Here is a 27,112-nt window from a genome sequence, read left to right as displayed (position 1 = left end):
TATCCGGTGTCACTGACCCTTAATTCGGGGTCAATGACCCTTAATCCAAATTAAATCTTAATCCGGGGTCAATGACCCTTTATCGGGATTAAACCTTAATCCGGGGTCAATGGACCGGATTAAATATTAATCCGGGTCAGTGACACTTAATCCGGGGTCAATGACCCTTAATCCGGATTATACCTTAATCCGGTGTCAATGGACCGGATTAAATATTAATCCGGGGCCAGTGACACTTAATCCAGGGTCAATGACCCTTAATCCGGATTAAACCTTAATCCGGGGTCAATGACCCTTAATCCGGATTATACCTTAATCCGGTGTCAATGGACCGGATTAAATATTAATCCGGGGTCAGTGACACTTAATCCGGATTAACTCTTAGTCCGAGGTCAATGGCCCTTTATCCGGGGTCACTGACCCTTAATTCGGGGTCAATGACCCTTAATCCGGATTAAATCTTAATCCGGGGTCAATGACCCTTTATCGGGATTAAACCTTAATCCGGGGTCAATGGACCGGATTAAATATTAATCCGGGTCAGTGACACTTAATCCGGATTAACACTTAATCCGAGGTCAATGACACATAATCCGGGGTCACTGACCCTTAATCCGGGGTCAATGACCCTTAATCCGGATTAAATCTTAATCCGGGGTCAATGACCCTTAATCCGGGGTCAATGACGGGATTAAATATTAATCCAGGGTCAGTGACACTTAATCCGGATTAACTCCTAATCCGAGGTCAATGACCCTTTATCCGGGGTCACTGACCCTTAATTCGGCGTCAATGACCCTTAATCCGGATTAATCCTTAATCCGGGGTCAATGACCCTTAATCCGGATTAAACCTTAATCCGGGGTCAATGGACCGGATTAAATCTTAATCCGGGGTCAATGAACCGGATTAAATATTAATCCGGGGTCAGTGACACTTAATCCGGATTAACACTTAATCCGAGGTCAATGAACCTTAATCCGGGGTCACTGACCCTTAATCCGGGGTCAATGACCCTTAATCCGGATTAAATCTTAATCCGGGGTCAATGACCGTTAATCCGGATTAAACCTTAATCCGGGGTCAATGACCCTTAATCCGGATTAAAGTTTAATCCGGCTCAATGACACTTAATCCGGATGCCGGATTAAGATTTAATCCGGATTAAGGGTCTTTGACCCCGGATTAAGATTTAAACCGGATTAAGGGCACTGACACCGGATTAAGGGTCATTGACCTAGGATTAAGAGTTAATCCGGATTAAGTGTCACTGACCCCGGATTAAGTGTCACTGACCCCGGATTAAAGGCCATAAACCCCGGATTAAGGGTCATTGACCCCGGATTAAGGTTTAATCCGGATTAAGGGTCACTGACCTCGGATTAATATTTAATCCGGATTAAGTGTCACTGACCCCGGATTAAGTGTCACTGACCCCGGATTAAGGGTCATTGACCCCGGATTAAATGTCATTGACCCCGGATTAAGGGTCAGTGACCCCGGATTAAGGGTAAGTGACCCCGGATTAAGGGTCAGTGACCCCGGATTAAGGGTCAGTGACCCCGGATTAAGGGTCAGTGACCCCGGATTAAGGGTCATTGACCCGGATTAAGGGTCATTGACCCCGGATTAAGGGTCATTGACCCCGTATTAAGGATTAATCCGGATTAAGGGTCATTGACCCCGTATTAAGGTTTAATCCGGATTAAGGGTCATTGACTCCGGATTAAGGTTTAATCGCACAAGACGTGGATTTTTTTCAAGATACTTTTTAACGATTCGCACAAGGCGTGGATTTTTATAAAGATACGTTTTAAGGATTCGCACAAGGCGTGGATTTTTTTAAAGATACTTTTTAAGGATTCGCACAAGGCCTGGATTTTTTTTAAAGATACTTTTTAAGGATTCGCACAAGGCGTGGATTTTTTTTAAAGATACTTTTTAAGGATTCGCACAAGGCGTGGATTTTTTAAAAGCTACTTTTTTAAGGATTCCCACAAGACGTGGATTTTTTTAAAGATACTTTTTAAGGATTCGCACAAGGCGTGGATTTTTTTTAAAGATACTTTTTAAAGATTCGCACAAGTCGTGGATTTTTTAAAGATTCTTTTTAAGGATTCGCACAAGGCGTGGATTTTTTTTAAAGATACTTTTTAAGGATTCGCACAAGTCGTGGATTTTTTTTAAAGCTACTTTTTTAAGGATTCCCACAAGACGTGGATTTGTTTAAAGATACCATTTAATGATTCGCACAAGACGTGGATTTTTTTAAAGATACTTTTTAATGACTCGCACAAGACGTGGATTTTTTTTAAAGATACTTTTTAAGGTTTCGCACAAGACGAGGATTTTTAAAGAAACTTTTTAAGGATTCGCACAAGGCGTGGATTTTTTTAAAGATACTTTTTAAGGATTCGCTCAAGGCGTGGATTTTTTTACAGATACTTTTTAAGGATTCGCACAAGGCGTGGATTTTTTTAAAGATACTTTTTAATGATTCGCACAAGACGTGGATTTTTTTAAAGATACTTTTTAATGATTCGCACAAGACGTGGATTTTTTTAAAGATACTTTTTAAGGTTTCGCACAAGACGAGGATTTTTAAAGAAACTTTTTAAGGATTCGCACAAGGCGTGGATTTTTTTAAAGATACTTTTTAAGGATTCGCACAAGGCGTGGATTTTTTAAAGATACTTTTTAAGGATTCGCACAAGGCGTGGATTTTTTAAAGATACTTTTTAAGGATTCGCACAAGGCGTGGATTTTTTTAAAGATACTTTTTAAGGATTCGCACAAGGCGTGGATTTTTTTAAAGATACTTTTTAAGGATTCGCACAAGGCGTGGGTTTTTTTTAAAGATACTTTTTAAGGATTCACACAAGACGAGGATTTTTAAAGAAACTTTTTAAGGATTCGCACAAGTCGTGGATTTTTTTAAAGCTACTTTTTAAGGATTCCCACAAGATGTGGATTTTTTTTCAAGATACTTTTTAAGGATTCGCACAAGGCGTGGATTTTTTTAAAGATACTTTTTAAGGATTCGCACAAGGCGTGGATTTTTTTAAAGATACTTTTTAAGGATTCGCACAAGGCGTGGATTTTTTAAAGATACTTTTTAAGGATTCGCACAAGGCGTGGATTTTTTTAAGATACTTTTTAAGGATTCGCACAAGTCGTGGATTTTTTTAAAGCTACTTTTTAAGGATTCGCACAAGGCGTGGCTTTTTTTAAGATACTTTTTGAGGATTCGCACAAGGCGTGGATTTTTTTAAAGATACTTTTTAAGGATTCGCACAAGGCGTGGATTTTTTTAAAGATACTTTTTAAGGATTCGCACAAGGCGTGGATTTTTTTAAAGATACTTTTTAAGGATTCGCACAAGGCGTGGATTTTTTTAAAGATACTTTTTAAGGATTCGCACAAGGCGTGAATCTTTTTTAAAGATACTTTTTAAGGATTCGCACAAGGCGTGGATTTTTTTAAAGATACTTTTTAAGGATTCGCACGAGTAAGAAGTGTTCTCCAAAGAGTAAAGTTGTTTGTTTTGGTAGTATTTTGCATTTAAAATATGCAAACATTCCAAAAGATTCCACTGTCACCCTATTATACACACACCATTGACTATGCGAAAAATATGCACACAGCCCAGCTTAAGGCTTAACCTCGTTTTTATCACTTTTAGTTATGGGCGACAAAACTAAAATACCTTCGCTGTCGCCTCTAGACTCAGGTCGGCGGCACAGAGCATTAAAAATATTTATAGTTTCCTTAACATCAAATTTGGTAGAGATTAAATACGACTTCAATGGGAGATAAGGCAAACAAAAAATAAACATACTAGGACAACTACTATTGTCCCGGGCAAAAAAGGTCATGTTGCAGTTAACTGTTCAACTGCTAGGTGAAAAAGAATAAAACATAAAAATATTTGCGAAATAAATACAACCAGGCGATTAAATGTGTAAAAAGATATTTTCGAAAAGATTTTCTATGCGTTTTTTGTTTTATGAGAAACTAAATAAAATAGGTTATAGTTAGTTGGTGGGAATGAAAACCTTGTATGTAATTTGATTGGAATGTGGGAAGAAGTTTAAAAAAAATTATGGAGCGGGCGATTCTGCTACATCAAATATTGAATACCTTGCATCGGCTATAGAAATCTCTATACGCCTTTTATCGACCTTATATCGACTATAGGAGGCTTTGAAGTCCGTTTATCGACGATAGAAGCTTTATAGTGAAATTAAATAAAATAGGTTATAATTGGTGGGCACGACCTTACAGATTTTTTTCGATGAGAGAAGCCTTTAACTTCGCATCGAAGTATATAATTCGAATTTTTTCAGCTGCATCTTGAAATATTAAAATACCATAAAAAGCCGTCAGATCCAACATTGCCACTGAATTCATTTGCCGGTAATTGAATATGGTGAATTTAAATTAGATCATCCCCAACGCCCATCTGTCATACTTTCTAAATTAATATTTTTGCCACATTTTGCACATGGCGAAGATTTAAAGCCATGGCACAGGGGCAAAGAAAAAAAGTAAAACCACCGACGTTGTAATTTTTTTGTCTTTCAAATAACAATTTTCACAATTTTGATGTATGTTCAAATTTTGTTCGTTGTAATTGTTTTACGTCCCACGTTCTGTCTTTTGACAATTTAATATACGGGGATGCGGCTTAACACTTTGGTTTGTTTGGGAGATTGTTGTGTGTTGTTATTTGGGACGAGAGAAAGAGTCCGCTTACTAAAAACCTAATAACAACGAAACAACTACCAGGCAGCAATGGTGCAACAATAGGAATAACATACCAACAACACCAACAGCATCATCTAGCCGAGGCAAACCAAAAAACATTACAAGACATCCGCATACACAAATCTAAGCTTGTAGCTGGATATTAATTGAGCAATGGCACGCAATACACAAGTGTCCATTTTGATTAATTGCCTAGGAACAAAATAATACGTACATCGATCGTACTCCATTCGTATAGTACGATGTACTGTACTGTGTTTAACCGAAATTTTATTTTAGACGACAATATATCTCCGACTTTTTTTGTTAAGCACACACACACACCAACATTCATACAGGCAATATTCGCTGTCATCTAAACTCATAGAGCGGCATAGAGTTGCGTACATATTTTGGAAAACATGCTGCGACATTAGGAGATTTGGGAAATAGGTTTTGTATAATGAGGTGGCCAAATTTCGATATGGATTGAGCATAAAATTCGGGTTATTCTGGCTTCACACATTTGTCAATAGGGCTCGATATATCGGATTATTCCAGGAAAATTTGTAAACATGCATATATTACCCAAAGAAAGAAATCACAAATAGGTTCGCTGAGGACTTTGGCAACATCTCAACCTTTTAATTAAAAAAACCAGTAAGGAAAGTTCAAAAGTCGGTCGGGCAGACTATATGATACCCTTCACCACTTTGGGTACACACAAGACATGCTCATATGCACAATATCCTTTAGATAGAATATACATGTCATCTTGGGAGGACAATTGAAATGAAATCGGATGAAATTAACTAATTGAAGAGATTTGAACTAAATTAAAAGAACCCATACACATACCAATCTGTAGTAACTTCAATACGGTATGCAAAATTTTGTCTCAATCGAAAACATTGACTGTACAGTTCTCCATTTACATAAAATCGGACGATTCCAAAAAAAAAAAACTTTACATACCTCAATCTTGACCTAATTTAGTACTCTGTGCAAAATTCTGTCTTAATCGGAGCAATATTGGGAGTTTGGTGCACCATTTACAAAAAATCGGACGAAACTACATATGAGAGCTTTATCTAAATCTAAACCGATTTCAACAGAACTTCGAATACATAAATCTGGACCTAATTCAGTACTCTGTGCAAAATTGTGTCACAATAGGACCAATAATGGCAGTATGGTGCTCAATTTACATAAAATCGGGCGAAACTATATGTGAGAGCTATATCTAGTATATAAATCTAGACCTAATTCAGTACTCTGTGCAAAATTTTGTCTCAATCGGAGGAATAATGGGAGTTTGGTACGCCAATTGCAAAAAATCGGACGAAAATATATATGGGAGCTATATCTAAATCTGAACCGATTTTCCCCAATCGTCCGATTTTCTCCAATCGTTCGATTCAAATGCATATTATGCATATTCTCAAAAGGAACCATGGGCCTACCTCGATTCGTTTTGGCTGTTACAAATGTATAATACCCTGCACCACAGTGTGATGAAGGGTATACAAATCAAAATTCTTAAGTCTTGATAAACAATGTAAATATTGGAAAATATTGACACACTTCCAATAAGCCCCGAGAGCGATGAATTACATCAGAAGCCACCTGATATTCTAATAAACAAGCCTTGGCACTTTATTTATTTATTAAAGGAGGATAACACAATATAGGAATGGTAAGATATAGAGTCACTAAGAAGGAAGGATGTCAACCGCTGCCAAAATTGAGGACCAATTGAGAAAGATGACGATGCTTTTTGGAAGTCCTATGCATCCAAGAGGAGTATGTAAAATACGCTTAGGGCTAGATTTGGAAAAAATATAAAAACCACCGCCTTTATTGTCTTTGGAAAAAAATTAACGTAGTGCTGCGGTTTGTAGAATTCGATTTGCTGGGTTTTGGCCGTAAAGATTTACTCTTTGACATTCCCCTCTTTTCGGATATATAGGATCTTCTATTGCAACATATCTTTATTTTCCTTAATAGGCCATGGGTTCCTTCAATTCCCCAATTCTGCAGTAGATATTTTTTCTGTATAAAAAGACATGATAAGAATACTATTCGAAGAAATATGGATGCGGATCTTAGCTGAAAACCCTTATAACAAGCAAACTTTAAATTTATTCCTAGCTGGTCACTCTAGAGTCTGTTATTCACGACGAAAAATAAAATGTCAACAAGCACTACGAATTTTTTTGCGTTGGCTTATTATAAACCCAAGTGAAAAATAATATGAAAGCCCAAGACTACCGTTTCCAACACACACAAAAAACAGGAACTCCTCATGGTAGACATGGTGAATTTTCATTAGGATTTTCCCTCAGACTTATGGATATTAGTTGGCAAATTGTGGCACAATCAACGTGAATTGTCAACAATGTTGAAGAGTAAATGAATTTCCTTTTACCAGCAACAACAACACTTTTCGCTTAACCTAGGATATGCATACATATATACATTTTTTTAGCCAACGATACTGGCAGGAGTGCAGTGCGTTGGCTGGTCGGTTGTGCGTGCCAATTGGCGATATCGTTAATTGTCGTTACGACATTTTACATGTAGATACAACATAAAGATTGCTGTGATCGGGCTACAAAGTGGGCAATAACTGTTTTGTTTCTTTGGTGTCTACACCACCACACATCGTTCCGACCATCGGGCAGGCCGGCCATGGATCAATGTTAGTCGTCCCTGTGACCGATCGACCGACCACATTAATACGTTCGTTTCTCCGTTCGATCGCCTGTCTATTTTGTGGGCCTGATGCCTTGTGAAATCTATTTGTAGCTTCCGCCCTCCACTTGGCTTGTAACAGTAGCATTTCGCTGAAGATTGTTACACGCTACCTGCAATGTTCAGTTTTTATTGTTTCGTTGTCGTTTCGTTGATGTTGTTGCTTTAACTTAACTTAAACCACAATTGCTTACTGGGGGGCCTTTACAAGATCATATTGCACAGCTCATTTATACCCCCACTGACAACAACAAATTCAGACAAACAATGCCACAGAAGCCAAAAACAAAAAAAAAAATCCGATTGACTCCAAACAGCAGCAAACATTGGCAAACCGCTGCAACATTAAGGATTGTCGATTGATATTGTCGATAGAGTCTCATAGTTTGTGTTTCAATTTGATTTCTGTCCCGACCCAGGCACGATCATTCCGAACATAAGTTGAAAATAAAAAACGCGCGGCATGCTCCCATTCAATGTGATCTCTCTCCTCTAACATTGTCCATTTCGATATTTCGCATTTTTTGCCAATAACAAAAACAACAACCACAAAAACCGATTCCAAGCCAACCGACATTGACTCCCCGCTGTGGCGTGTTACAAATTGCTACCATTTATGTAGAGAATGTTTATTTTGTTGGCCGTTTTTTGCCGTTGTTGCTGCTGTTGTTTTTAATATCAGTGAAAAAGCTTTCATTCGGCGTCTGTTGTTCCTTCCTTATTTTTTATTGCAGATTTTTTATTGTTTTTGCTCTATATTCTGATACTAAGCAGAATACTATTTTTTTTTTATTTTGGGGAAAAATTTTTTGTCTATATCCTGTGGGTCCAATATAATTTTTATTGCAATATGAAAGTACTCCTTCCATTGTTAAGACCCACTTTAGAGGAGATGACTCTGTCTACTAAAAATTTTGCGGCAGGTAACTGACCTAAGCGTATGAGAAATATTACAAGTGATGAAATACCTACTTAGTCCCAAAATGACGTCCCGACATCTAGGTGATATACTTATCGTCAACACTAGTCCTTCTTTAAATCAGTTATATATATACAGAACAATTTTACATGATTTTTACAGACATACCTTCAACAGGCCTTAACTTTCTTTCAAGTAATCCTCTCCAAAAAAAGACCAAACAATTGAATACGTCGATAGCTTCTGCTATCACGGAATCACTGTAAAAACAACTGGTGTTGCTTAAATAGGCGTAATTAAAAGGCTAACAAAATCGAGAGCGGCATTCGGCCGACTACAAGGTGTATATAGAAGCTCACATATATCCAGGAAACCCATGCATAAAATATTCTGCTATACGGCAGTGAAACCTGGCATGTGTCAAATACCATCACGCAAAAGCTACAGGTATTCATAAACAGATGCCTCAGGATCATATGCAGAACATTCCGTCCCAACACCATAAGTAACCTACTGCTGTAAACCTAACAAACTAGGAACCCATACAAAAGCAGATTAAACGTAGGAAATGGATATGGATTGTCCACACATGAAGAAATAATTTCCATAGCATAACCAGAATGACGGTTTGAATGTATTCTAAAATCCCTCGATTAAATACGATTTTAAAGAGACCGTTTATAGATGGAAATTTTCATAGAAATGTTTCAATTTTTTTCTAGATATGATACTTTCTACAATTTCTACAGAGATGTGAACTTGTTCAATAGGAAGACATTTGGAGGTCTGATAGACACATACATGGATAGATAGGTCTTACAGTTATTTTATAGAAATAAACTTTTCTACAGAAGAAATCCTTAAAGCCTCCAATTGATTAAAATAATCCTACAAGTCTTAAAAAGCCTCCGAAGATTCGTCATATCAGCAGGACATTGGAATATATTTAGATTACGTATGTCTTCCGTATGGAGAAAACTATTTACCCTGCTCGTCCATGCAGACGTCCAGGTATATATGTATGTGTGTTAGAAGACCATATAAAGACTTCCATTGTTATAAATTTCTTCTTCTCAGAACAGACTTAATTATAAAGGTCTATGGGCATACACATTAAAGCCTAGATCAATTTCTATAGGGCATCCATATTCAAATCAAGATTAATTTGTCTAATTGGTCTAAATAGTAATTCTCTATAGATCTTCTGTAGAAACGTGTCGTTCATTAATTAATTACTTCTATCCATCTACACGAAATGAGTTGCTGATTACATTTGATCTAATCCTATAAAAAAGAAGAAATTAATTAGTTTAAATTGATATTTCAAATACGAACTTACATTGAATACATAAATATCCACCTTGCCATTTTTTATAGAATTTGAAATCGTCCTACTTTATTGCTGTTATTAAATATATTTTTTATTGGTATCGCCAATTATCTTGGAAGGCAATAAACAAACACACACAGCCAACACATCCAACAACGTGAAATCGGTCAAATGCCATAGATTGTCCAACCATAGTTATTCGTAATTATTTTGATTTTTAAAATATTCAACACTCGGCTACATGCATCCATTTAACGGTGGATGGATGGTGGAATGCATGTATTTCAGGTAATTACAATTGGCTGTATGAACTTTCAAAATGAACATGGACCAGAACAGTATCCTGCCAGCTTTGTATGAAGGGTAATTCAAGTGACTTTCCAAAAAAAAGTTGTTAACTGCTGCGAAATATTGAGAATAAATAATCCACATTTTTACCAATTTTAGACAATTTTGTGGACTGAATAATAATGAAGGTCCTTTAAATGAAATCATGAAATATATGCTGGAATGAGATTGTATTATTGCTGTAATAAAATAAAATTATAATTCAAACCAACAAACTTAATATTGTTTATTTTAAAGCCTCTTGTGCTATTTTATTCAAAATAATATTACTTCCACAATTTCCGATCCATTCACTGTCTCCATATGACGAGCAATACACCGATTTTACATTAAATAAAATAAAACAATTTTACACTGTCACACATGCAATTAGCTCCTCTCGAATACCACCTAAAGCCTCTCGATATATTGGCCAGTGTACTATGATGGCTGCCACAGCTAAATGAAGCGCCTCCCATTAGAGATTGAACAAAAGGCGCAATAAACCTACCATTGAATGGACAGACGAACAACGAACGTTAATTCAGCGCCAGCATCTCTAATACAAACAAAGGCAACATCAACCACACAAAAACAACACTAAGATTTGCACTTGAAAAACAAACAACAAGCGGATGGACGGACGAACGACACATGAACGTTTTTTTCTGATTTCATGTGTTCGTTCAGCCAGCCAGTCATTTTGCAAAAAAAAAAGTTTAATTGCATGCTCAAGCAACACTTAACACATAAATGTTTCAGAAGTCGTAAATTACAGAATTGCGAAAATACAAACAAACAAATAATGCGAAAAATAACCCAATAACAACAGCAACAACAACAATGCTACACTGCTGCTAAATGAAATCAACCTCTCAACAGCTTAGCGTCCGGAGCAAACATTTCAATTTTTAGCCATTAGGAATCACAACATCAACAAGCAACAATAATAAAATACAGAACTTAAATGCATCACAATATGCAACAGTTACAACAGCAACAACACTACCACAAACACGAGCTCAAAACGTAAAACGCACAACAAATAATAAAAAACTTTAAAATAAGAGGTCGTCTAATTTCAGTGGCCATCACATAGCTTTAATGATTAAGTTAATACTTCTTAATGCTGATGCAGCTATTGCTTTAATATCTCCTTTTTGGTTTACAGTTGAGAAAAAGAATCGCATCCGAAAAAAGGAAATGGAGAGCAATGGTAACAACAATTAAATAAGTTCACCAATAAAGGCAGGTTCGGTAGTGAGGTAGGTTAAGGCCTCGCAATTTGGTATGTAGGAAGAAGAAAATATGTCGTTAATTCAACAGTTCTGCTTTTTGTATACCCTCCACCATGAAGTGGAGGCTGTGTCATCTACATTGTAAATGTCCTGCACAGAGGACCTACATTGTAAATTGTCTGACCAGAGGATTTCCATCGTATAAATATAGTTATATTTCTATGGGCGTTTTAAAAACCCAGTGGACAAATTACAGCTATTTTATAAAAATAAACTATTCTACAGAAGAAATCCTTATTTTGATTTAAATAATCCTACAGGTATTCTTAAAAAAGCCTCCGAAGATTCGTCATGTCAGCAGGACATTGGAATATATTTAGATTAGTATGTATTCCGTATGCAGGAAACTATTTAACCTGCTCGTCATTGCAGACGTATGTGTGTTGGTATTTCATAAATAGAAAACCATATAAAGACTTTCGTTGTTATAGATTTCTTCTTCTTAGAATTAATTTTAAATATCTATGGGCATAAACATAGAAGCCTAGATAAATTTCTATAAGACTTTCATATGCAAAAGAAGATTACTTGGCTTCAAGAGGTCTAAATAGTAATTCTGTATATGAATCTTCTATCTAAAAAAAGAAAATAACGATTACAGGTCATTTATAGATATGACATTATAGATAAATCCGATACGGATTTTCTGTGGAAATGCATCGTTCATTAGTTAATGACTTCTATCCATCTACAAAAAATGAGTTGCAGATTACATCTGATTTAATGTTATAAAAAAATTAATTAGTTTAAATTGATATTTCAAATATGAACGTACATTGTACTTAAATATAGTATATTTGGTTGAAGATTTGGATTCGGAACCTTCAATATATATATATTATTTTTTGAAACCTGTATCTTCAGCAAATATATTTTCACCCTCCACGAACCTAAAAAGTCAACATTTAAGTCACTTCGGTTGAAAAATGCAGATAATACCTTTTCAATACCGATGATGGGCGGCCCCATAATGAGGGCTATAACAATACGTAGACCTACATTAAAAATTAAAATATGAAGGAGTATTTTACCATCTGGCTACGTTGCTGAATGGACCGATATATCCCATACCAATATAAAATATCATACCAGTTAGTGGTTTCAACAGGCAGACAAAAATAGTGTTTCATGGAGCTTCGATAAGTCTTCTAACGGAGACATGAATTAAAATGATGTCATTACGCAATAAATAGAATAGATTTTCTCTGGGTCTTCTATAAAAATAAATTCTTTACATGTCTTTGAGAAAGCTCTCCCTAGTATTTTTTAGACAGAAGAAATTTCTGATCTTTGATCTTCTTCATGACTTTAATCAATAATAGGGCTAAGTTATACCTATAAATAGAATACATTTTCTTGATATACCGTATTTCATATGGTTTGTAGATAGCTGACGTTTTCAATGTCATCTGTAGACAGGTTTTATGCCTACCTTAGGCTTCAATAGATATAAAATATCGGGTATACATAATCGAACTACATGTATTATATAAAAAAGAATAATCCATAATACAGGAGGTAAGGAATTATAAATTCCTAACCTCCTGTATATAAATATAATCTATTTTGTACAAATATCCATATTTTCCGCAAGAAAGAAATTGAAATTGATTGATTTACATAATTAAATAATCTTATACTTCTATCTAACTATAAAACTGTCCGGCAAATTTATCTCCCTCAAAACTACTAAGCATAAGTACTATTATATATTTTCGTTCAATCCATATTATACTACTTTGTTTCAGTTCAGAAAAAGTTTCTTTAAAATAATATACTTTTCGACCAGGCCCCGAATGAATAACCCTCCATTGACCAAGTCTCACCAACCCTGGCGAAATGGCAAAAGATCATTTCCATTGTATGGGAAAAACGGTTGGACGTGAACTTCAGACATAGCTAGCTGTTCTTCTGTACCTGTATAGATACGTATGTTTGTGTATGTATTTGTAATGAAATTGTTTGATGTTGACCGCTTTTGGTGGAGCTCTTACACCAATTAAAGCAAATGTGCCTGGCTTGTCTGTCGTATCGTTTTTGTATTTTTGTTTTCCTCTTTGCCAGAGATATCACAATACGGGAACACAAAACTACAACAACAACAGCAGCAGCAACTACACATACAGAGTATTTCTAAAGGCATTTAGACACGCAGATTTCGACGTCACTTGACGTTGGAACGCGTCGTCGTTAATTGCAGTCAAACTGTCGTCAAATGGAGCATAGCTTGGCATTCAATCAAGACGTTAATGCACTCATTTTCCGTCTGTATACGATGTGATGCGATATAAAATAATATAAAAAAGGTGGGCACATTAAAAAATAACTTGACAACCATGTACGAGTACGAGGTACAGGATGTGATGTGAAGATGATGATACAATCGGATAGCTTGTAAACTACATTTAGACAGTTTGGGTGTAGTTGACGATTCGTTTTTGTTTAAGTATTTTTTCCAATGCGTATTATAAATTTATAGGATAATATAACTTTGGGAATATTTTAAATACATAGCAAATTTATTATGTGGTTAGGAATATGATGTATCAATCAATCTGACATATAATGAAACAATCCATATGTGATGAATCAGATTCGTAAATTTGTATATATGAGCTTTACAAAAACCAGAACAGATTCAAAATCAATTTTATGCCATCGTCCACGCAAGCATTTGGAGTTGTTCGTGCAGAAGTTACCATTTTGAAACATTATTTATATAAAATCGCACGAAATTTTATATAAATATGTACCCATTGTCAAACACAATTACGTTGTTTTCAATCAAATCGCGAACAGTAACTATTTGCCTATATTATCGACCTTCCTATGTTACAAGAAACGCACAAAAGCGTAGTAAGCCCATGCCAAGGTGTTTTATTTTACAACCTATAAGGAAAGGACTAAAATTGGAAGAGGTTAAAATTCATAAATTTTTATATATGCATATATCCCTATATTTAATTAAGGCATATTTAATACCCCATCAATTAAGTTTAGTTATGGAAATCCATGCTTCCTGAGAAATCCGTCTTTAAAGTTGACAGAGAATTTAATTTGAAAGATGATTTTGTTGTTGTAATCTAATTTTTCGTCGATATATAATTGGAATTAAAATTGAAAACACGAACTGTGCGGTAAGCAAGACTTTTATCTACATGCAGTTTCCAATATTCCTTACATTATTGTAAGGTAAAAAAATTATTTGGTGTTGCCTTTAGATTTCCTGCGTTTTATTGGTGTGGTACCAGAGATAATGGTCCCATAATCTGCAATAGTATAAATCGTTAGTATAAATATTAAAGTTTGCTTGGGTCAAACTCAACACACGATTTTGGTTTGGTAAACATTAAAACCATTTGAATTTTTTCTGAAATGATGTCAAAATATATACTTCATTAGCCTTGACATATATCGCAAAATTTTCAAAATTTATAAACTTTGCATGTTACATACAAAGGGGGCTACCAGAAGGTATGGACCGATTTACAATTTCTCAAAATTGTAATTCTTTGTGGGGAGTTAACAAAAGGATTAGACCGATAAGCACAATACTCAAACATTATAAAGACACGGTAAGTGTACTGCTGGGAATTTTAAAAAAAATTGCACAAAAAGTCGTTTTCTTAAAAAATCTCGCAAAATAAAACTGTTTCGAGAATATGTCAGATACCCTTGGATCTCAAAAATGGCGTAAAGGAATCCAAATATGTTTGAATTTACACATAAAAAGGGATATAAAACTTAACAAAAATATGGAAGACGAGTCGCACAAAGGTTAAAAAGTCACACAACGGTAACCCTGAGCACTTTTGGGTTGGGCATACTTTGGTTCAAAACGGATGTACATACAATAATGTGCCCTCTTCTTCCGCCTAAGATTGAACGTTTCGTTTGGGGATGATAAAAGTAAAAACGTCCTCTTGATTTAACTTACACCTTCATTAGCCAATTTGTAATATCTTCAGTTAATATTTTGTCTCGGGTTTTTAAACTGTGTTTAGATTTGATTTTCGGACAGTTCACACTGGTTATAAGGACATCAACTGTTATTTCAGTAAGACACAACTTACCTAAAACACACGAAATATAATTTTTATAATTAGTAATGGGTAATAAGAAAAGTAAATTACAATTTACCTTGTAGTATGTCCCATTGACATACTAATCTTAACTACACAAGTCCTGTGTAGGCACACACCACCACTATCAGCTGCAATTTCATGAAGTCCACCTACTATTATGCGTTCAATTGTTTGCAAAACATAAACAAACCAATAATTGTCCTTTTATGATCACTCGCGACCGACGTTTCTACCGATAACATGAATGTTCGTAAAGTTTTCAAACGCACCTTAAAAGAGTTCCACATTTTATTAACCGTCCCGTAATACGTTAATTAATTCGATAATCCGTTTGCATACATTGCCCGAAAAACAAAGAAATGTCGATTTATTTCAAATATTTTCTTCATTAAATTATTCATAATTAATAAAAAAGAAAGAAGAACGAAAGCCACTGCCAATCATCTGACAACCGCCCTTTCACAAAAAATATAAACACACGAAGTACCGTTACAATTGAATTGTCAACTTGTCAGAGATGGCAATCTCACAGACAGGGTTGTACTTCCTCAGCACAAACAACAACGACACACACAAATGTTGCCAGAAACATCAAAACGTCATTGTGAATTCGATTTTTTTTTAATTTATTACAGCAATTATATTTGAAATGTCTGCTGTTATTGAAAATGCTCTTATTATGTTCTGGGGTGCAGCGGCTGCAGCAAAAAAATAATTGCTTTTCGCTGTTATGCTTTTTGTTGTCTGCTCTAATTTCTATTTTTACGATTTGTTGTCTCTACGAAAAAAATGCGTGCCAAAGTATCGAAATATGCAGCATTGTGGTTTACAAATGCAAAACAGGTATTTTTGGGATTTGGGATAAAGAGTTTTTTTTTTTTGGGGTGGGGCTTAATTAGAAAAGAAAATATAGAGATTTTTTATGACAATGTTTCAGGAGAGATATGAATTGAGTCTAAAACAAAGTGTGTCTATATTGCTTTAAATAATCCTATTTAATGTAAATGAGGCTCCAAAGACACCACGCCTGTCCGATTAACACGTAAATTAGCATAACGTATTGAATTGGGTTGTCATCATGTGCAAATTTAAATATATATCAGATTTGATATTCTCCAAAAAAGGTAAAGAGACTGTAAATTTGAAATTTTGAAATTTTATATATCGAGTCATATTCTCCAAAAAAAGGTAACCCTCAAATTTGAAATTTTACAGGAAAATGTTTTTTTTTTAATAAATTCGGATTTAATAAAGATATTATTTCGAAATTTAGAACTATAGTTTTGTTATAATACTAAAATTGTTTTAAATCTATAATTTAAATTAAAAAAACCTAGCTGTAAAATTTAAAATTTGAGGGTTACGTTTTTTTTTTTTGGCGAATATGGCACGATATTTTCATCCAATTTCATGTAAATAGTACCCCAAAGGCTCAACATTTGTCCCTGAAAATTGACATACACTTCCCAATCAAGTGCATAACCGTCGTGTCTAGTTTATGTATATGAATAATTTTTTATATATTAAAATACGATTCTTAGAGACCTATTATATATCCAAAGTGGTGCAGAGTATCGAATATGGCTCCCATCCGACCCAACACCATGATTAGAAATACGTCGGAAATGGAAATATTGTTTTGACGTATTTGAAAATTATTCTTTACCTTTTTTGAATTAACACTCGTATTAAATTATCAAGAAATGTCTCTATAAGGAAGATGAAGGCTTATTTCATTCCTGAACTCAAAGAATTTATCACGAGAAACTATACCTTCTCATCTAAACTTTATATATGCATGTTATTATATTATCTAACTAAATGAAGCATTAAAATAAAAATTAATATTCGATATTTTACATTAGGGTCTCTGAAAATATAAATATTACTTTAACATCGTGTTTTCTAATTATATTTCATAACAAATTAAATTGTTTTAAGAAAATGAGGAAAGTAAATTATTTTTTATATGTACATGGACATTTTTATTTTCATAATAAATATTAATATATTTAAGTTTATAATTTTAATCTTCTAACCACTTAGTAATCTAATAAAACTGATTTTTTTCTGGAATTCTATACCACTTGCAATTGCATAGATTGATTTTCAATCTTAGGGGCATTATCATAACGTACAAATTTATTAATTTGGAATGATTCATCTTCGTGATAGTCAGTGTCGACGACAAAAACATCTACCACTTTCTCAATGGTATATTGTTCTTGTAATAGGGTATTAATAAATATCAATGGTGTTACTTTTACCAAACCCAATTTCGAAGGACATATTGTCAATGGGAATTCACGATATTGCCCCGGATCAATAACACCTATACTAAATTCCGCTGACCCGGTATAAGGGCAATTGTAATCTAATGGTGTTGGCAATTTTACCATTAGATCCATAGGCCTTTCAGCAGTGTTTGTAACACGGCAAGTAAATGTAAAGGGTTCACCAATTTTAACAATATTCATGGCATCAATAACCTCTAGACGTACATCTTTATATTCAAAAGGCTGAAATAACAAAAATGAATTATTGCTATGAAAAAATATATACTGTATTTTTTAAGCATACCAAACGTTGTAGTTGACTGGTTTGCAAACGTCCCTTTTCACCCAAATTCGAACGCCACACAATGTCCAATTTACCCACTGTATTAGCAGCCCTCAATGCCTTAATGTCCTTGGCAATTTCGGGTTTGGGCTAAAATATAAATAATTTTTGGTCATATTTGTTTTTAAAGTATTTCATTACTTACCTTTATGCAATACAAAAATTGACAACTATTATTTGGCTGTAGCATATTCTTGGAGGTGAATACAGATTCACCATTTGGCAGAGTATTCAAAGAGGTAACCGTATACTGATCTGAACTATCAAGTTCAACCTTTTCCAAACAAAACGGACCTGTGGTAATATTTTGTATCTGGGCCTCCAAATAGATTTCATCCATTTCGGCATTATAGAACTTCGTCTTTACATCAAGAGGCTTGAGTACTTGGAATTTAAAGAATTTACGGAAATAGGTGGCCAAACCAGCTGGCGTTGTATAGTTCACTTCACAAACCAATCTATAAATTGAAGATAAAATATAAATGAATATTGAAAAAAAGTATAAATACTTTTTAATATTGTCCTTACATATGAGTTCCAATCTCCTTAACCTCATAGCGTATTGTATCATCCAGCGTTTCATCGGGCCCCAATGTTGCCGGTTTGGTCTTATTTTCATGCATAGGCAAATTTATGCGAGTATTGTTCGATTGCAGGTCAGCCTTGACGGTCACACCCTCCACGGGATGTGAGGTACAATTGTGTACACAAATGTAACTGGAAAATGTCTCACCCAAATAAATATTACCAAATGACTGTGGTAAGAGCATAAATTGTCCAGCCGCCAAGGTCTCAGCACCGGCAATGGATGCCTCAGATTCCAAGACTTGCTTAAGACTAAACTGTGGCAAATCTCGGGGCTCACATGAAATCACTTGGGGTGCAACCAGAGTGGGACGTGTCAGGCGCATTACTATTATAAAAAATAACATTAGTTTTTTTTTATTTCAATGGTAGTTAAAGAAATACCTTTCAATGCCAGTAAATGTTCTCCTTGATCAAGAGGATTCATGTTGAGTTATTCCTGGATTTAGCTATGAAAACAACTTCTTTCTGCCAATGGGCTCTCCAAACTTGAAGAATGAAAATATAAAGAATAGGCAATAAAAGCTTAACGCAAAGCAAAATCATCAACTAAATTGCTGTTATGAATGTTGGAAGAAAGCAGAATGACCGTTTATTTATGAATATCAGCTGTTCATGTGACAGCAAAGCCGGTCAATTTATATGCCGGCGACAGCTATGCCTGTGTTTACATGATGACATGAGTAGTTAAATTTCTCGTCTATGATGTGGATTATAGAAATCCTAAAAATAAAGTTTTTTTACCAGCTTTGAGATCATTCAAAAATTACTTTCACTTTCACACTTTTTTACAAGGAGAAAAATTTTAACAGAATTCTTTAATAAAAAATAAGATTAGCTCAAATTTTTATTTGAAATAATTTGAAATTTATTTCGCCAAGTACGTATTTCCCGGTTTCTCCTTATTGAAAGTCAGCTGAAAAATGCAACATTTTTTCATCCGCTTAGTATATACATCGATGGAAATTTGAGAAACGCAATGTTGCTTTTAACATCGAAGGAAGATATATTCGTTTAAATTTTGAGAGCTGAATGTTGTCAAAAGCAAATGTATGAAAAAATTGGAAATATATGACTGCATGAGACTACCTTGTATAATTATCCCATGAGTAGAAACTGAAATCGATGTATTCTTTTATATGGGTCCTTTACTAAAAAATAGAACCCTGTTTTTTAAGAAGGATCTTACCAAAACCAGCATAGAATTTTATTATATTTCCGAAACTTCGAATATTATGCTCGACTAGAATGAAAAAATATAGCCTAAAGTCATACAATGATAATGCAGTTTAGTTGGAAAAATGCTGAAATGTTTAATCATATTTTTTTACTTATTCTATTTCCTTCTTATATTAGTCTGTTCCAGAACCTGCAAGAATGTACAATTCTTTAGTACGATAACAATTTTTCCTTTATGATATCGAAGAAAATAGTAAAAATTAATAGACTCTTGCAGTACGGGAACAGGCCACATATGTCCAATGTAAATGTAGCGTAATGCCACTATTTCCCACTGCCCATGCAGAGTGGCAACATTGGCGATCAGCTGTTATAAAATGTAAATACACATATCGATTTTCAAACCCCTAATCCGGCTGTTGATATTTTTCGACTATTGTAACTCTACGGAATTTCGCGATATTGTTTGTTTTTATCGGAATTAAATAATTAATTAAATTTTCAAGAATGTGGCCAATTATTATGGCTTTATTACGCAGAAATGCGGTCTATATAACATTACCGTTTGCCGGCGTTGTGGGTTTCATTGGTTATAATTTGGAAAGTCTGCTGTCCGATAAATATACACCATATAGCAGTAAGTTAGAAGTCTGGAAGAGATTGTGTAAATATTTCGCAAATGAAGTTAGATCAATAGAGGCAACAAAAATCAATTCACATGGCTATATAAATAATTAATAAGTTATTCCAATTTCATCATTCATCATTTTTATATCTCTATTACAGAATCCATCCAAGAATTACGTGCCGAACGTTTGGCTGAAGACTTAGCCGATTCTAATGCAGCTCAAGTTGACAAATTGCGTCTAAAGGAAAATGTATTAGAACGAAACTTATCACCTTCCCTGCAAAAAAAAATCTAGCTAAATTGTGATCAAAACAATGTCCAGTTGTTTTCGTGGACGAAAACATGTGTTGCTTGTTCTTGTTATTATTAAGTAATTAAACAAAAAAAGAAGAGTTCTTAGAAATCAATTTTGTTTTTGTATTTTTTTGTAAATTTTAATCGAAAAAGTTTATATGTTGATTTAGGCTGGGAGCAATCACCGCCCCAGTGGCCTAATGGATAAGGCATCGGCCTCCTAAGCCGGGGATTGTGGGTTCGAGTCCCATCTGGGGTAAAACAGTAATTCTTTTTAATTATTTTAAATTAATTTTTAATAAAATATATTAATCTTAAATAATATCGTTCTAAGTAAGAATATTTTTGAATATGTGATTAAAAAAAATTGAAAGCCTTTGTTGAAAGGTGTCATCCCTTGCGGGGATCGAACCCGCGACCTTTGGATTAGAAGTCCAACGCGCTATCCTCTGCGCCAAAGGGACAGTTGTTGGGTGATTCGCCAATGCCACATTTGATACCCGAGCTTTACTTGCCATTAAAACAGGGTGGTTCGCAAACAACTAAAAATGCCTTACAGGGTTATGCTTGTATTTGGTTACCAGTTACTATTTGGATATTCTTAGTGTAGTTTTAAGAATTTATTTGCAAAAAAATTATTTTATATCAAATTAAGAAAATTAGAGACATTTTTTGTGGATAAAAAATATCTGAATGAATTTGGTATGGAAGGTATTCATAAGCATAAAGTTTTTAAAATTGATGTTACATTGTTTAAAAGGGCATATCCATGAGAAAATAACACAAGGCAGTATAGATTGAGGTGAACACCAAAAAACAACACTGTAGATAGCGGCTTGTCCCCTCATACACAAAATATGTACACGTTGTTGTATTTATTTGAGTTTTTTTAACATATTACTAAAATACAATATCGAGTAAATAAAAATATGAATGAAACGTCATGATTCTTCCCAAAAGAGGGTAGGGAATACAATTTCTTCCAGCCTCCACCATTCCGTTTACAACACCACGAAATATTTCCCTGAATTGAATTCTTCGCCGGTGTAGCCATGTCCTTTTGTATATGTTTAAGATAGAGATTTGATTTATGAGTCCATGTTTTGGTATGGCCTCATAAAACGGTGCCCCTCAATATTCGGTAATTTAAATATTATGGGAATGGTTTTTAACCGAATCGGCTGCAATTATTAATAAATGTTGATCAACTCTTTAGGGAGGAGTATAATGCCAGGTATTTAAAACATATTTTTTCACGACTTCCAGGAACTTAAAAAAAAAACATTTTTTTGAAATGTATACGCCTTACAGGAACTTAAAAACATATTTTTAAAAAATCCACGCCAGGAACTTGAAAAACTACTTTTTTAAAAAAATGCACAAAATTCAGATATTCTAGGAACTGGACTTTTTTTTAAATCCAGCATTCTAACAAGTTAAAAACATATTTAAACAAATTCAAGTCCTCTAATAACTTAAAAACATATTCTTAAAAGATCCAAGTCTTCTAGTGACTTAAGGGTGTCAAAAACATGTAATTTCGTTTTTTATTAAATTCGAATATACACTAATTTAAGAATGTTCCTAAAAATTACAAATGAAAACCTCAAGAACGCTTAAAGATATAGCTGATTTATTGTGTCAGTATCAAGTGACGGGAAGAGTGATTCTCAAACTTTAAACGCAAAAATATGTGAATTTCCCAAAAAAAAAAAAAAAAAAAAAATAGAAGGTCCGCCATTTTGTCAAGCCCGCCATCAAAAATAAGGATTTTTCTTTAATCCAACCAAAACAACAACAAAAACCAAAATTTGCAAATTATTTTTCTTCACTTTTAAGGGGACCCCCCCATTCTCGGGGTCAAACATTTTTTTGATTTAATTCGAATCTACACTAATTCAAGAATGTCCCTACAAAATTTCAAATGAAAATCTCAAGAACTCTTGAAGATATAGCCGATTTATTGTGTCAGCATCAAGTGACGGCTAAAGGGCTTCTCAAACTTTAAACGCGTTTTTCTCTTTTGCGAATGGCGGGCATGATAACTCAAAAACTAATAACCCAATCGATTCCAAATTTTTACACGTTTCTCTGTGAGTGTATAGCTATCGTATGAACTACGATAAAGCCAATCGATGAATATCTTCCTTATTTTTTAACTTGGTTTTTGGTAAAAAATCGGCGATTTCCCAAAAATATTTTTTCAAAGGTCCTCCATTTTGTTAATTTTAGAGCGAAGACAATAATCCTACTTCATACGAGAGCCAGACATGTACTCTTTCGAACACAGTTGGAATTTTCCGATTCCGATGTTCCAGTGAGGAGTTATCATGCCCGCCATTAATTACAAAAAACAACAACAAAACAATTACAAAATTTTGTTGTAAATTATTTTTCTTTTCTTTTAAATCTTCAAATATATATGTATGTGCAAAGTTACAAACCTGAACAAGCATTAGTATTGATTCACCAGCCCATTGAAAATCTTGAAAAAATAAAATCGAAAATGGGGGCGTTACCTTAAGTCTTAAATTATATATGTGCAACTTAACATGTATTCATTTATCAGTCCAATGAAAATCTTGAAAATGGGGGAGGATATCCCCTTAATTATTATTCTCCGTGTTCAATCTAAAAATTCTGTTTTAATCTTGACTTAATCTGTATATAGCTTCCGTCGAATATTTCGGGGTCATGAAAAAGTTATTACTAAATTTTACTATACACTTCTATCCCTCAATTTCTCATTAAATAAATTATGACATAATATAGGTGCTTTCGTAGGGTTAAACCATGTGCTTCAACATCTCATTAGCATCGATTTTTAATTCTATTCTTCAGAATCAGATTTAACATACATATTAATTATGTTATTGATATGTATACTTTTTCTAATGCCGAAATTCGATTTTGAATATTACTAAAAAACACAATTTTCATGTCATCCCTTGCGGGGATCGAACCCGCGACCTTTGGATTAGAAGTCCAACGCGCTATCCTCTGCGCCAAAGGGACAGTTGTACGGGTTGCTAAACATCAAACAGCGATTCAGAATGTTAGCAATATTTTTTTTTTTCAAAAAAATATTATGAATGTTTGCTGCCATATAAAATATTGAATTTGTTGTTTTTTTTAATGTAATATTCTGGTTAAGTTATTAGCATTTTTGTTCAATATTTGTTTAGAATGCTACGAATATGGGATAAAGATATAATTTTAATGAATTTGATATTAAAAAATACATATTCAAAATGTGGGGAATCGAACAGTTTGTGCGTTATAATAAATATTTAGTGGTCAAAATTACAGGTCCATAATCAAGTGACGGGACATTTAATTAAAATGTTGTTTAATTAAAATGTTCTATAAGGATTTTCTCACACAAAATAGTACCTTTATAGTACATATTGTACAAAATAGTACCTTCTCCCAAAGTGGACAAGTATTTGTGCGGATTCTTTCCACTGTGAATATGTTTAAATATAAGTAAATTTTGATATTTGGATAAGTATTAAATACTTTCTATATATCAACGACGTATTAACATTATAAGTTACTTAACATTGATTTTCTCACGTATGTTATAAAATAGTAATAATTTTAAACTTATTTGTATTTGATTGCTAATAAGGTCATCGAACTCTATATATTATACTAATTTCAGGTCGATGACCCTTCTTTATTATTTAAACCATCGAGATATTTTGCAAAACGAGGCTATTAATTTTTGAGTATTCTTTTAAACTTGTTTTTGTTTTGCTTCCGATTTAACGAAATATTTATGCTACTTATTGGAAGTAGTATAAATTATGTTTTACATCCCTTGCGGGGATCGAACCCGCGACCTTTGGATTAGAAGTCCAACGCGCTATCCTCTGCGCCAAAGGGACAGTTGAGAACATGCCGTGCAAAAAGTCTCACATTAATTCCCAAATTGAGGAAGAATAAAAATAACTTCTTCAAAGTTCTACTGAATCAAAGATGCTCTTCTGCAAGATTTAAAAAGTAGAATCAAATATAAGCCTATAAAATATAATAAATATATTTGGAGTTTTATCGGTGTACTATATTTTAGAACCACAATTCTAATCTAAGAACTTGTTGCAGTCAAAATACAAAATTGAGAAAGTGTAATTAATAGATCCGAATCTGTATAAATAAGGACAAAAACTTCAAGAATCCTTAATTTTAATCTAGAAAATCGAGATACAAAATTAAAACATTTCTTCTATAGGCTTTTATCTCCTTTCGAATATTTTTTGACAAGGGTATGTTGAAGATTTTTTTTTTGTAAATTTGGCCACACAAGTTGATGCCCAAGGGAAAAAGTCCTCTGAAGTCGGCTTAATCAAAGCCTAGGCAATGTAAGACCTAAGGACCGCCGGTGAAACTTAAAGTCCAAAGTTGTCATATATTTATTGATTTTTTTGCTGCGGCTGGATACCTTTATTGTTGGTTCTGACTTATAGCCATTTTTTCTGATGTTAAAGCACATTAAGAATAATCTATGATTTGACCTTATCCTATTTATAGAATGACCTGAGCCCAGCTTTTTTTATCGATTATTTGCTGTGAGGGGTTGGCAAAGGGTTAAGATATGTGTCCCTTTGGCGCAGTGGATAGCGCGTTGGACTTCTAATCCAAAGGTCGCGGGTTCGATCCCCGCAAGGGATGGGAAGATTGTATTTTAGATAAGATGGAAGAAACTGGGGCAATCTAAAAAATAGTTTGACATACATTAGTTGTGTTCCCGCGCACTTACTAAAAAGGCTTTTCATATTAAACTAAATCATATGTAAAACCAGGAGTTACCTCTATTAAATGACTTTTTACCGGATTAACATACTTTATGAGGATTTATTTGAAATATATCCAATTGAATTGACAATTTTAACCTACTGGTTTAACGAAATCCTGTATAATGTATAATGTATAGAGTAAAACAACTACCTAAAAACCCTACATAAATTCATTTGAGAGTTTTTGTGGAAAATTGTATTATATTGGACACATTAAACAATATGCGTTTTTGGAGTTTTCTAAAGCTGGAACACAGCCTTCAACATATTAAAACTAACTACATAAAGGGTGAAAATTACAGTTTGCTAAACTAAATAATTAAAGTTCAGTTAACACTCGAACCCAAAACGACCGATCGATCATCGCGTTTTTGCTGATTGGATCCTTTAAATTTATAGAAATTATCCGTATTTCTATAGAAAAAATCATTCTGACTGTGGAGGATTATTTCCAGCTCGGTAGCTAAATATGCAAAATTGTCGCATCTGAGGTACGGAAACTACAAGAGTTATTGTTGAGAACGAATGATTGTTTGATGCTGTTTTTTGGTCTGGCAACATCATTTCACCTTATTCTTACGAAAATATGGAAGTTTCGAGAGATATGTGATGAATATTGATCTGAAAATGTTACAAGAAATTTTTCCGATTGGTTTTTATCTCTTGGTCACGGAAATCATATGATTTAACACCATTGGGGCAATTTGAAGGGTATACGCCAGCAACACAGCGTCATTTAAAGACCTTCAGGAAAAATTTGGAGAGGCGATATAGAACACCAACTTCCAGATTTTGTAATGCAAAATTTTAGAAATTGATTATGGTCTTGAAATTTGAAAATAACACCTCATATTCTATTATATTGCGATTCCAAAATCAAGCATTTGAATCTGAATCTGCTCCAGGGTTATAATTAGTGAGAAATCATGATCTTATGAAATGGAAACCTTCGCTTGAATCATGAAATTATTTAAATTTATATAAATGAGGGACAGATATGTTATTGTCTACCTGCACTTTCAATTTCAATAATTTAGATTTACACTTTTGTGCTTGACTGTAAAAAAATTATTTAATAATTATACTTTGATTGTAATAAAAGGATTTTAACAATTGCCATCCCTTGCGGGGATCGAACCCGCGACCTTTGGATTAGAAGTCCAACGCGCTATCCTCTGCGCCAAAGGGACATGTTGCGGGACGCTGCCACAGAACGTCGTACAAATTTGAGACTGAAACATTTTTATAAAATTTCTATAAAATAAAAAAAAACTTAAATGTTTACTATTCTATTAGAAGCTAATACATGTGTAAATCCAACAACAAAAGATTGACCAAATATACTTATTATTAATTAATATTTAACATTAGTTGTTAATTATTATATTATCAATAACATATTACAACAAAAATTAATATTTGTTTTAATAATTAATTATTACAAATAAATGAATTGTTATTCTGAATAATAAAAATATTATTTCATCATAAATTTTATTCGTTTCGAAACATTTAATGAGGTTCCGTTTTTGTTTATACAGTTTTATTT

General features: G+C 33.9%; 2 protein-coding genes and 6 non-coding genes across 8 annotated transcripts; 3 read left to right on the top strand and 5 right to left on the bottom strand.

Moving 5' to 3' along the window:
- Window positions 1–17,537: 17,537 nt before the first annotated feature.
- On the bottom strand, window positions 17,538–19,090 carry LOC133335485 (probable trafficking protein particle complex subunit 13 homolog). The gene is made up of 5 exons (XM_061543758.1): window positions 19,048–19,090; window positions 18,607–18,991; window positions 18,224–18,536; window positions 18,040–18,168; window positions 17,538–17,978 (listed from the first exon to the last, which is right to left on the bottom strand). Exons 1-5 carry the CDS (start codon window positions 19,088–19,090, stop codon window positions 17,538–17,540), a joined length of 1,311 nt encoding a protein of 436 aa, XP_061399742.1.
- Window positions 19,091–20,329: 1,239 nt separating this feature from the next.
- LOC133335506 (small integral membrane protein 12-A) lies at window positions 20,330–20,776 on the top strand. Its single transcript, XM_061543782.1, has 2 exons — window positions 20,330–20,479; window positions 20,629–20,776. Exons 1-2 carry the CDS (start codon window positions 20,350–20,352, stop codon window positions 20,763–20,765), a joined length of 267 nt encoding a protein of 88 aa, XP_061399766.1. The 5' UTR covers window positions 20,330–20,349; the 3' UTR covers window positions 20,766–20,776.
- Window positions 20,777–20,950: 174 nt separating this feature from the next.
- On the top strand, window positions 20,951–21,023 carry Trnar-ccu (transfer RNA arginine (anticodon CCU)). Its single transcript has one exon. It is a non-coding gene; the product is annotated as a tRNA-Arg (tRNA).
- Window positions 21,024–21,155: 132 nt separating this feature from the next.
- On the bottom strand, window positions 21,156–21,228 carry Trnar-ucu (transfer RNA arginine (anticodon UCU)). Its single transcript has one exon. It is a non-coding gene; the product is annotated as a tRNA-Arg (tRNA).
- Window positions 21,229–23,706: 2,478 nt separating this feature from the next.
- On the bottom strand, window positions 23,707–23,779 carry Trnar-ucu (transfer RNA arginine (anticodon UCU)). Its single transcript has one exon. It is a non-coding gene; the product is annotated as a tRNA-Arg (tRNA).
- Window positions 23,780–24,581: 802 nt separating this feature from the next.
- Trnar-ucu (transfer RNA arginine (anticodon UCU)) lies at window positions 24,582–24,654 on the bottom strand. Its single transcript has one exon. It is a non-coding gene; the product is annotated as a tRNA-Arg (tRNA).
- Window positions 24,655–25,365: 711 nt separating this feature from the next.
- Window positions 25,366–25,438, top strand: Trnar-ucu (transfer RNA arginine (anticodon UCU)). Its single transcript has one exon. It is a non-coding gene; the product is annotated as a tRNA-Arg (tRNA).
- Window positions 25,439–26,680: 1,242 nt separating this feature from the next.
- On the bottom strand, window positions 26,681–26,753 carry Trnar-ucu (transfer RNA arginine (anticodon UCU)). The gene has a single exon. It is a non-coding gene; the product is annotated as a tRNA-Arg (tRNA).
- Window positions 26,754–27,112: the final 359 nt, after the last annotated feature.

This window comes from Musca vetustissima, unplaced genomic scaffold (genome assembly GCF_032173495.1).
Source record: "Musca vetustissima isolate MV318-11 ecotype Yass unplaced genomic scaffold, APGP_CSIRO_Mvet_v1 utg9639, whole genome shotgun sequence".
NCBI lineage: Eukaryota > Metazoa > Arthropoda > Insecta > Diptera > Muscidae > Musca > Musca vetustissima.
The sequence above is the reverse complement of the archived record's forward strand: the minus strand, read 5'-3'. Positions and strand labels throughout refer to the sequence as shown.